Source organism: Crocodylus siamensis, chromosome 12, assembly GCF_052110815.1.
Source record: "Crocodylus siamensis isolate JL-2025a chromosome 12, ASM5211081v1, whole genome shotgun sequence".
Classification (NCBI taxonomy): Eukaryota; Metazoa; Chordata; order Crocodylia; family Crocodylidae; genus Crocodylus; species Crocodylus siamensis.
The window spans coordinates 1483768-1495371 of NC_143406.1; the positions used below are offsets into that span (position 1 = coordinate 1483768).

Consider the following 11604-nt stretch of genomic DNA (forward strand, 5'->3'; position numbering starts at 1 on the left):
TGGGATTTATGAACTGGGCAAACAGAGGAAAGGTTGATGCGGTCACAACCCCGAGGGCGCTCCCGGTCCGCCCGACGTGAGGTTTGCCTCCTCGGTGCTACGGGAAGGATGCACTCACCGTCTCCCAGGAACATGATGATGTTCTTGGCCACGTTTGTGTTGAGCTTCTGCAGCTTCAGGGCGTTTCTCAACGTCTGCTGAGCCTGGTCGCGCCAGTACTGGGGGCTCTTCTCCTTCTCTGAAAGCAGAACCGGGGCAGGGGTCGGCACGGCGGAGGCCAGACGCCAGCACCGCGTCTCCCCGCACCTGCGTCCGGCCTCGCGCTCCGGCCAGGCGGCTTCGGGCAGCGTTTCGGTCCCGGGATGCTTCCAGCCCGAGGCAGCACATCCAGGGAAACAATGCAAGTTATATATTGTTTCCCCAATCTGGCCACAGGGTATCACGGGGAAACAATACAAGAGCTATAACTTTGCTGTGTTTTGCCTGAGTTGCATGGAAGTTTTAGAGGCGGTGGACTCTGCAGTGAGGATGAAGCCTGCCAAGCTTCAGGATCAGTGCAGGGGCTTGGGGGGACTGCCCCTCAAGCTGTGGGACTGGCATGTCCCTCCGGGGGCCAGCTGCTGAGGGGCTGTCCTCCCAGTTACCAACCAATCGATCACGATTCACTCAGGGCCCGGCTCAATACCCAGCACCTGGCTACTCCATAACGACTTAACAAGCATCAGTTAGCACCTACACAACCGGGCTAAGGAGAGGAAAGCCTCCAGGCAGACAGTCACCTGCCCCAGGACAGACACAGATTTCCCTGGAGTTTTGTCTCAGCAGCCAGGGGTGCAGACCCCAGAGCCCCCTGCACCCATCTCCTCCACAGCCGGCAGCGTCACAGCAGGGGCCACCATCCCTGCAGCTGTCACCCCGCTGCGCCTCAACACACAGCGTCACCCGTGTCACGAGTTTTGCTTGTCCACAGCCTGGGGTACAGTGCCCCTGCGACAATCTCCTTGAAACCTGGCAGGCTTCGTGGCCTCAGTTTTGGTGCCCAAAAGGAGCGACCCAAGTCCCTGCAGACAGCAGGTCAGGCGGGGAGCCAGGAACAGGAGCCGGGACTCCTGACTCCCCGCCGCCCGTCAGCAGAAGTAGCCAGGCTGAGAAAGGACGCGAGTTGGGTCTGGGTAGAAGCAGCCCCGGTTGCAAGTGTATTCAGGACGCGCCTTTGGGGGAGCCCGCAGGAGCCAGACGTGTCCCCAGGGGCTTGGCCATGCTCCAGGGCTGGGGCATCGCATAGACAGTGTGAGAGGGTGCCCCGGACGACAGGGCAGGGCACGTCCTTTTGCTCTCTGCTTAACCTGCCTGGCCAGGAGAGAAGGGGAAGCCCTTTGTGGCTCGAGCCCCCTCGCTCGGCTGACGGACGGAGAGGAACAATGGGCTCGGGAAGTTTCTGCCGCGTGTTTTATCCCCTAGCAACAGCACGCAGGGCGGCGCAGCCCGCTGGGATCCCCGGTGCCCGTTTTTACTAACTCAGCGTTGCTAACTCATGCAATGTGAGCGCAAGTCCAGCTTTGGCGTGCTTCGCAGACAGGAATCGGGCTGGTGCACGAGACTTTTCCAGGAAAACCTTGCTTTCTCTCGTCATCTCCAGCCCTCTTGGTTGCACAGAAAAGCCTCAAAACCGGCAGGACCGGAAAAGGCAAATAAACAGAACAGCACCCCGCTTTTTTGTTACGTCCTGAGATTTCTGGGGCCAGGCTCACGATTCTCCTTTTTTTGCGGCCCGGGGAGGCCGAGTGACGGGCCTGCTAATGCTCCAGCCGGTTTCTAGCAGCTTCTAAAACACAGTGGACACCACGAAAGTGCTCACAGACTATTTAAAGAGATGCTCCCCTGTCCCTGAACACTGCAGTTTTATTCACAGCGGGGTCACACAGGGCAGGGGAGGGCTCTGGAAGACAATGGAGCAGCCGTGGAGGGAAGATTCCTCCGGACTCGCACTGCATGTAGATAATCCCCCGGGCAGGAAGGCAGACAATGAGGAGAAGAGTCCAGCCAGAGCAACCAGTTTGGCCTATGCAGCAATACTGCAGGTTTCCAGCCTTTTTCCCCTGCTCTCACTCCCCTCCCTCGCCCATCGCTCCATGCTGCAAAGCAGGAAGTGCTTATCGCCGCTGGCTTTGCGTGTGGTTTTCACCGGAGAAAAATAAAAGCTCAAAAGTCCAAGGAGAGGGAAAGGTTGATTTGGCCCTGTCTATTCACCTCGGCCATGGCCTGGGACGTCCTTTGGCTCTCTAACGGTGGACCCCACTGGACCAGGAAATGACGCCCGGACCTGCTGCATCCCAAGGGAGCACGTTAACCCCCAAGCCAGTGATTAACCCGAAACAGGGCTCTCGGTGTTTGCTGTCAGCATGGCTGTACGTTGTATAACGAATTAAATGACCATTAAAGTAGAAATTTGGACCTTGGTATCCCATTAGAGTGTCACAACCACTGGCCCATAGAGTCAGTCCACTTCTCTTTGACCCTACGAACATTTCACAGCCCCGACAGGAGAGACAGCAACGTTGCCCCAGACTAAGCACTAGCCAACCGTCCACCTTAAAGGTTATTGTAGGGCCATTATTTTAGGTTATTTTATTATTATTAAAGGTTATTTTAACATCAGCCTGTTACAAGACCCTGATGGACCATTTTCTCCTGCCCTGGTGGTGCGGTGTGTGAGCCCCAAGTGTCACACGGCTGGTCACACGCCGGTTTTGTGCTCGTTGCGTGGCAGAGGAGCCACAGCTCGGGACCCTTCAGCAGAGGATGCTGCTGCTTTGCATGGGTGCATCTGAGAGTGACACGAATCCCCTCCAGTGGACGAGCTTTGCACTTCATAATTAATTACCAGTGCATTCGTGCAGGAAAGATCAGATCAAAAGCAAAGCTTTCTGGCTGACTCCTAGCTATTGCTGCCAAGCAAGCATGCCCACAAGTCAGTGAGGATCCACTCACCTGGGAAAAGGGACCCAAGGCAAAGTTCAGTCAGAAGGACAAGGAGAAGAGCCTTCATGGTGCCGCAAGCGTCGTTAAGATGACACCCCGGAGCTGTCTGCTCTGCAAATAACTCGGACCAGTCCGATCCCGCGTACTGGCCCCTGTGGGATAGAAACACAGAGCACGTCACACTGCTGCACTAGGGAGGAAACACAGCAGTACATCTCCACGGCCTTCCCCGCGCTTGTCCGGAGCTCCCCACATACAGCAGCTCTGGGGGGGCAGGCGAAACCTGTAGCTCCCTGGACCAAACAGCTCTGCATCCCACAGCCGGTGCCCAGGGCATTATAGTTCATCCCAGGGGAGGAGCAGAGACTGACTAAGAGTGAGGTGTGAGGAAGGTTGTCACTTAGATAAACCAGGGTTGCAATGAGTGAGCAATCAAGGAGCATCACTGTAGGAAAGGAGCTATCTAGGGCACAATGCAAGACAGAGAAGTCACCATTAGCTGTTAACACCCTCCAGACAAGTGATGCAAAGCATGGACAGCAGCAGGAGGGCACCTGGAAGCAGTGAGCTTAGGTGCCAGGATGGGCTGGCTAAGAACCGGCAGCCTGGTGCAGGGGGAGGTGAAATCCAGGACAGTTCAGGGCAGAGGGAAGCGATTCTGGACCACGCATGGGAGCAAGGCAGAAGACCCTGACATCCGGTATCCCATCTGCTCCGTTTGGTGAAAGCACTTTTCTAGCTCAGTGCAACGCAGTGGCTGGCTGGGCAGGTCTCCAAACAGAGAGCAAGTTACTTGGAAACACTGCAGCCAGACAAAGCATGGCTGAAATCAGAGCCCCAATCTCAGCACGACACGCATGCAGGGTGCGGTGGCGATAGCACCCCTGTCCAGTTCCCCTGGCCCAGCTGTTTCAGGCAGGCGCACACCTGGAGTAGCAGGGGCTTCTGCAGACCAGAGGGCAGGGGCAGGGGCAGGGGCAGGGGCAGGGATAGGGTACGCACCCTGCCCACCCTGTCTCTGCCTGGCAGGGCAAGCATATTGAACATCCGGCTCAGGGCATTCTCATATCAAAGCCTGCAAGGTTGTTCCTCCTCTGCAGCGAGGCTGAGCCGAGCCACCACCCATGCAGAAAGCCAGCTGACTGCTGAGAGAGCGGCTAGGGCCAAGTTATGAAGGGATGGCAGCTGCCGGTGTCATCAGTGCAGAATCGTACCCCACTTCCTCCCAAAAACCAGTGGGTGATTCCCGGCCTGCTCTTGCTGGGAGCTTAACTCTTCTACGTATTTGGCCTGGGATCTCTGCTACCACGCAAGCACCCTGTGCAGGACCTCTGCCACCCAGCCAGTGAAACAGCAACATCCAAAACTCAGACATCCCAGCAAAACCTGCTACTAAACTTCAACATAAGCCAGTCAATTAAGAACAAAACGGACAGTCATTTCACCTGCACCCTAACAGCTCTTCTGCTATAACCCAGCTTCTTGGGGTCTTGCAAGATAAAGCTAGGAGGGAGCTCTGTGATGCCTGAGTTTGCCCTACCTATTTTCATTTGAACCCATGGCTGTATCGACGTGGCTCCGGAATCAGAAGCAGCGTAGCCACGTTAGCACCGCACTCCGCCTATTAAAAAGGATGTTGAAAAACAAGGAGGGTCCAGGAGCAGGTGACAAAGGGGATAAAGCATCTGTAAGAGGAAAAAGCCAAGGAAGGGAGCACATTTCTTGAAAGGCTACTTGCCGTAAAAAAAAGACCACCACAGAAGGCAACAGGCTGACACAGCAGCAAGCAGATTTAAATCAAATCTCAGGGAAAAAACACCCTACCCATATGAACAGGACCCAGAAAGCTGCCCAACCTCCTTCACCAAGAGGCTAAGACGAGGCTGGCCAGGCATCTATCTGGGATGCTGCAGCTAAGACTGGCTTAGATGGCCTGTGAGGTCCCTGCTATCCTGTTTCCAGTTCCTGTATGAGACTCCCCATCCCAGCGTGAGCCTCTTATTCCAGTATCACTTCAGCCACCTTAACTCTGCTGGCAGAACAAACCTGGCACAACTTTTGTTTTTGGACCAAGCCCCAGCAAAGGAAAATGACTAACTGCGTGACAAAGAGAGACCCGGCGTCCACACCAGCTGCTGGCAAACGCTCAAAGGAACCAGAAAAAGAAAATCAAGATAAATCAATACTTCCCCTCCAATCCCTCTGCGGCACAGCCAGGCATGGAATCACGGTCATTAATGCAAAAAGTGGAGGGGGGTGACATTTCCAATTCACGTGGCACGGGGCAGATGGACAGCACGTGCCAATTTGACCCGCCTGCCCTTAACTGGAATTCAACAGCTGGCTGCAGCCCTTGTAACCCGTCATCCATGCCACGTCTTTCCCAGGGGGAGACCAGTGGGAGGCTTGCTCACTCCTTTGGAAAAGGAGGCTCAGACACCCCGTGGTACTTTGCTCACAAGCTTAGCACAGCATGGGCAGCGGTTCTCCGCTGGTCCCATTCTCCTGGTGCGCTCTGCACCACGCGATCCGGCCCAGGCAGGGATGGGGGGCACAGCTTGTGCCCCTTCTTTGCAGGTGCTGGTTGGCTCCTGGCACGCTTGCTCCCCCCTGCCAACGGCCTTTGTGGATGCAGAAGCGCAAGGCAATGCTATTCGTGGCCCCCATTTACCCTGCCACTGAAAGCAGTGGGCCCTCTGTGCTTCAAGAAGAGGGTGGCAGAGCCAGCTCTGTGCATGGATCCGGGGCGCTGGCCGTACATGCGGGGCCAAAGGGGTGGAGAAAAGCCCCAAGCCAGCCTCAGCTCTGCTCCTCTCGCTGCCTGCACACGAGGGCTGTAGCAAACCCCTCTTCCTCTTCTCTCCTTTCCCCCACACTTCAAGGTGAAGTCCCTAAGAAGAGTCACCCAGGCCCTGCACCAGCCCTCCTGGCATCTCCTCCTTCCTGTGCAGCCTGCTGAACTGGTGTGCCCCTTGTTACCCCTGTGGGCACGCTCGCAGAAAGGAGAAGTTGGGGCTTTGAGGATTTCCTCTCCGGGAACTGCACTGCCCTGAGGCAAGGTGCCTGGTGCTCACTTCAAAGCAACAGGAAACCTTCTGGCAATCACAGGGGCACGTCTCCTCCTGACCTCCGGAGACCCCCAGAGTCCCGTTTCCTCCCGTAACGCCTGGTAAGCACTCTGGCCCTGGTTGGCAACATCTCCTTCATGTTACAGAAACAGGAAGCCATTTAGTCAGCCTGGCACAACAGCTCGTGACCTTGGCTCTGCAATTGGAGCTGGATGCTAAATACTTCCGGCGCAGTGGCACATGCCACGACAGTGCAAGGTCCCCGGCTGACCCTCACTGCCCGTTGCTTCTGCACCTCCTCCTTGCCCTGGCTCATCAAGCCCTGAGGCTTATGGGGCTGGTGTCAGCTCAGGGGAGTTGAAACCCACCCTCCCCAGGCCCACCCAAGGGCGCAGGGGCGGGACGGGGGAAGGTGGCTTCCAAGACAGACAGCCACGACCCTCCAAACCCAATGCAGCCAGCAGGGTTTTCCGTGGGACTCCGCAAACCTGGGAAAAGGGGGCTTGGAGTGAAATAAAAGGATCAAGACTTAGGAGCATCAGCAGCACGTGAGGAGCCCTGGGTGTGTCAGGGCCAAGGTGCCCTGTAGGAGCCAGGGAGGGGAGGGGAGGGGGGGAGGCTGGATTTGAAAACCAGCCAGCAGCAGCATCGGGGCCACGTAACAGCTTGTCCGAGCATGCAGCCACCGCAAAGGGGGAGGCATCCTCTGCACCCGCTTTGGACCAGTGGCCTGGTGCCCAGCCTCAGGGCTACCCCTGGGCCCGGAGGAAGGGAGACAAGTCTCAGAGACGAAGCCTGTGGGGGCATGCCGCTCAGGGCCCTTTCAGACACCGGCTCCACCCACCTCCGGTTGCAGAAGGTAATGCTGCGTTCCCATTGATTTCTTAATGCATTTGTCGCTCCGGTGTCTGGCCTCGTCTTCAGCGGACGGCGCCCAGAGGACAGCCCGGCATCCTGTGCTGCCCCAGGGCTGCAAACAGCCCCCGCCCGGCCCAGGCATGGGCAGGGCGATGTGGCAGGCAGTAGCATGGGGAGGGAGCCATGCAGCCGGGGCCCCCACAGTGGAGAACACCCGGTGCCGGGCAGCAGTGACTCCTCTGCAGCTGGATCAGGCCCGCGTGCCAGGATTGACCCCGCAGCCAGGCCGCCACAGCAGGGAGAGTCGGGGATGCAAAGGAGCAGGCTGTGTCTCCCGGTCCAAAGGGGCCGAATCCGGCTGCAGCTCTGCCAGCGCAAGGCAAAGATGAGGCCTGACTTAACTGGCATTGCACCGGGGGAAGTGAGAGGCGTGGGGTCAGAATACCCCAAGGAGCTCAAGCTCCAAGTGAGGCTCCCAGGGTTGGCTAGGGTGGCGGTTCTCTGCCTTGCAACCCAGTGCAAGCCTCCCCTGCATCTTCCTTGCCAAACTGGGGTAGAAACTTTGCATGTGCTTCCCATCGGGCCCCTGGGCCATCTGCAGAGGGAGTTTCTACACTCCCCAGCTGAAACCTGCCCCAGAGCCACCCCCTTTCCCCTCCAGCCAGCTTCTCAGGTCTGGGGGGGCCTGGCTGAGCTGCCTCTTGCATCACCTCCAGCCCCATCCCTCCAGCTCTTTGCAATATTGCAAGCAATTCCAGACCCGTTCCTTGAGGATCCTCCTGCCCAGGGGACAGTCCACGGTGCTATCCTGTGCTCAGAGCCAGCCCGAGGAGTCAAGTTGTTTATGAGGGTCAGGGCAGTGCTGTAGCAAGGACCATGCCCAGGGGCTTGGTGGGGGGAGCAACACTGGCTGCAAGAGACTCCTAGGTCATTTTGTAGGGTTTGTGGATGGGGGAGAAGCTGTCCCTTCACTCTTGTGTCCCCGATAGCAGCAGATTTATGATCTGGCTGCAGCTTCCGTTCCTAAACAGCCCCCACTGAGGCACTGGACGGGGTCTCGGGGGGTGCACTGCCCACTGGTCCTCCACCTGCACCAAACACGGCAGAGACCAGACAGCGCTGTTGTGCCACTGAACCAGGGGCTGGCAGGGAGAGCTGGCTCTCTCCTCTCCCTCAGACACTCCCCGACAGGCCTGGGCCCCGGGGATATTCCCCAGGATGCTGGGACCCCCCTGTGCATGCTGGGCTCCTTGCAGACTCACGGCAGGGCAAGTAGGGACACACACACACGTGCAACCGCTCCCCCCTGGAAGGCTCTCGGGAGCCCAGGCCGCCTGCCAAGCTGCCCACAAGCCTTCTCCCCGCTCGTCCCCGTGGTGGGGTCGCCCAGGGCACAGAGGGCATCGCAGCCCGGCGTCCGCACAAAGCGACCGGGGCCTGGACTCTCCCCTACGACAAAACCACTGAGGTCTGCTGAGGACCAGCAGCGGGAGGCTGGTGTCTGCGGGCTCGTCTTGGCCACCGTGCCCACTCAAGCTGGAACCTGAGCGTTGCACCTACCCGGTTCCTGTCCACACCCCCAAAAACATCACCGGCTCCGGCTACCTGGTGCTTTACTCTGGGGCTGGCTGAGGGGAAACACAGCAGTGCCAGGTCCGGCGGCTCGTCCGCTGCTAATCCGGGCGCTCGGGGCTGCTAATGCTGTCTCGGCGTGGAGGGGTCTCTCTCACGGATGGGCTCAGCTGGAGTTTGCTCTTCGCTGCTGACAAACCCAATTCTCCGCCCTGCTCCTGTACTAAAAGTTTCCCCTTCCAGACCCTCAGCCAAGGGGAGGTGAGCGGAGAAGGGGGGGAATTTGTCCAGTTTAGACCCTACCCCACAAACTTTCCAGCGTGCTTCTGTGGCCCTCGCCCCCCAAAACAGCCACACAGAGGAGGGGTGGACCTCACAGGCAAGAAAAGGGTCTGATGGCATCCGTGACTCACATGGAGCAATTCCCTGGAAAACTTTGATCCCTTCCCTGGGCATCCCAGAGAGCTGGCTGGGATATTGTGCTTTTTAGCAGACAGCTGAGGAGGTCCTCGCTCTCAAAACAAGTGGCAGTGTTAAGAAGCTGCCTGAGGTTGGATGTGGGGAAGGGGGCAGGCAGGTGGTGAGGAAAAGCCTCTTGCCCCGTTTGCAAGGCGTCCTGGACCGGGTTCAACAAGCTGGCAGGGCCTGGGGGCCACACAGCAAACCCATAAAGTGAAGCAATCCCTACCTGCTCGCCGTCCCTTCGCAGCCCAGTGCAGGGGAGCTGGAAGCCGCTGAGTGCACGCGCCAGTGACCCACTTGCACACCAACTTCCCGGCCCCCAGCTCCCTGCTGCCTGTGTGCAGCTCCCAAGCCTGCATGCAATGCCTGGGGGTATCCTTGCAGGGCTTTTTAAAGGAGGACTGCCCCTGGGAAAGAAGAGCAGCCTAGCCCCCTTGCTTTTCTCCTCCTCTCCCCCCACCCCCTGCCTTTGAGAAGGGAGCTCCAAGTTCAAGGCCAAAGCTGCGTGCCGGGGCCCCCTGCCGGGCCTGGCGGGGAAGGCACCGAGGGGGCAGGCCTCCCTGCATCACCTCATGCTCTGCAGCTTGCAGAAAGGACCAGACCCCCCCGGCCTCTGGCACAGCCCCCGCACAGATGAACACCCGGCTTGTGCCAGAGCAGCCGGCATGGCTCTGCTCCCCCGCCCGCTCTCCGCAGTGCCAAGGCAATGACAGCGAGGGTCTGCAGGAACAGATGACCCCCAGGACCGGGTGCCCGCTGTATCCATGTCCCGCTGATGCCCTGCATTGTCACTGCTAATTAATCGCCCTATCTTGCAGCACTCAGAGGGGCCAGCCCCCCTGCACCAGGTGTTTCCAGACACAGGGAGCGGGGGCAACATGCTGCTGGCTTGTCTGCACGAGGGGATGTCCACAAAGCAAGGGGCATCGACACAGAAATGTTGTGTCCTCAGTGTGATGAGTCCAGACAGGTGGCTGCTGCCACACTCGCGGCTTGCTGGGATAGTAAAAGCTGAAGTCTCCCAGCTTTCGCGGCTGGGGAGCAAACTGGAATCATCTACCTTTTTGTCCACTTTTCCACTCACTTATCCTTGGTGGTAAAAGCCTCCGAGGATTGTGGCAGTTCAGCCCATGGCACAGGGTGAGAACCCACAACCCTGGCACCATGTCTTTTCCACATGCATGGAAACAACCGCTCATGCTTTGCAAAATCAAAAATAGTCACAAAAACGTGGTGCAGCCAGAGCCCTGAGCTGGGGTGATTTGGCACATCAGTAGTCACCGCCAAGGCAGGGGCAGCCCTGAATTAACCTGGCATTTTCTTAACGAGGGGTTGACCCAAATGTTGATTTGCCAAGGAGAGGCCGCAGTCACTGCTGGGAATGCAATTTGCACCGACACAACGGCGGGCTGTACGGTAGGTAGCATGGGCACCATGGCAGCACTGTCCCCCGCACAGACTAGTCACCCAAGGGCCATCCCAGCTGCCCCCGCATGAACCCTCCAGAGCTATGTCCCATGCCAAAAGTGCAGAGCGGGGCGCACAGGTCCCACAGGAAGCCCCACACGTGATAGAGACCCAGGGCCTCGTGGATTTGTGCGCACTGTGTGAGAGCCTTCGCTGGCGAGAGTGGGCAAGTCTCTGGCAGGCCACCTCCGCTGTTTTGTTCCCCAGGCCGTGGGAGCTGCCCTTCCAAGCGCGTCTGTGTCCTCTGAGGTTGGAGATCCTTGGCAAAACGTATTGAAAAGCTCTGCAGTTTAAAGAAGAGCCTTTGAGCTGCCCATTGCCTTGGGGAGGAGAGAGATAGACTAACGTACACTGTGCAACAGCTTGGATGAACGGAGAAGGAGACTGAAGTGACCTACCGCTTCCTGGCTCTGGCCCCCACCCTCGGCATGACCTCAGACAAGTCATTTCTCCCCTCTGGGCCTCAGTTGCCCCCTGTAACTCCAGGAGGATATTGCCCTGCTTCATCAAGGGCCATAGGACCTTCACGTACAAAGCATTGCATCCTTTTGCTCTGGCCTGTGCATTGCCAAGCACCACCGAGGCCCAGCCCAGCACCATCAGCAGTAGAGTGAGGCCAAATAGGTTCAGTCCTTCATTTCAGCACGGGAATACAGCTGGTTTTTCTGGTCTGGTTCTTTGGGATTCAATCCATCCCATTACATACAAAATCCCTCAGAGCACCTGTTATTTGACTTCAGAGGCAGAGTTTCTGTTTGATCCCAGACAGATTTTTCTTTCTGAGTCAGCTACTGCCCTGGGAGAAAAAAAAGAAGCCATTTTTCAACCGGCCCTCCAGTCACAATGCAAAGAATTAATCAAGGATTAATATGTAGATGAAAGAGTTAATAATATGTTTAGCAGACACTGCTGGAAGAGCCAAAGAGGCCTGAGGTACAACGGGTGACAAGCAAGACTTCTTGGTCTGTGCTTCTGGGTTTGCCTTAGCCAGCTCTTCCTAGGATGCTTGCTCCATGCATGCTTCTCCAGCTGCTGCTGTGCAAGGTTAGCTGCTGGGAAACGCGTAGGTTGAGATCAGTGAGGACCTTGACCTCCACTCCGTGGGCTGCTGGGATATGTGTTTCAGGGGCCTTTAGGATTGAAATGCCTCTGTTGGCTTTAAGGCTGTGAAGTGCCTGGCAGCGCACTTGCCTGT

The 11604-nt window shown here is 57.6% G+C and overlaps 1 protein-coding gene across 6 annotated transcripts in view; it reads right to left on the minus strand.

The window, feature by feature from the left end:
• The window catches only part of ALPL (alkaline phosphatase, biomineralization associated), a 42788-nt gene extending 33400 nt beyond the window's left edge, over window positions 1–9388 (minus strand). Inside the window, exons 1-4 of one of the 6 annotated variants that reach the window (XM_090023379.1) lie at window positions 9169–9388; window positions 8514–8667; window positions 2992–3134; window positions 119–238 (exon numbers count right to left, since the gene is read on the minus strand). In XM_090023379.1, the coding sequence (XP_089879505.1) occupies window positions 119–238; window positions 2992–3049 (178 nt within the window). In that variant the 5' untranslated portion in view covers window positions 3050–3134; window positions 8514–8667; window positions 9169–9388. Of the gene's footprint in view, window positions 1–118; window positions 239–2991; window positions 3135–8513 lie in introns of all 6 variants that reach the window. The other 5 variants (XM_090023376.1, XM_090023378.1, XM_090023374.1 and 2 more) reach the window with 5 other exon arrangements.
• Window positions 9389–11604: the final 2216 nt, after the last annotated feature.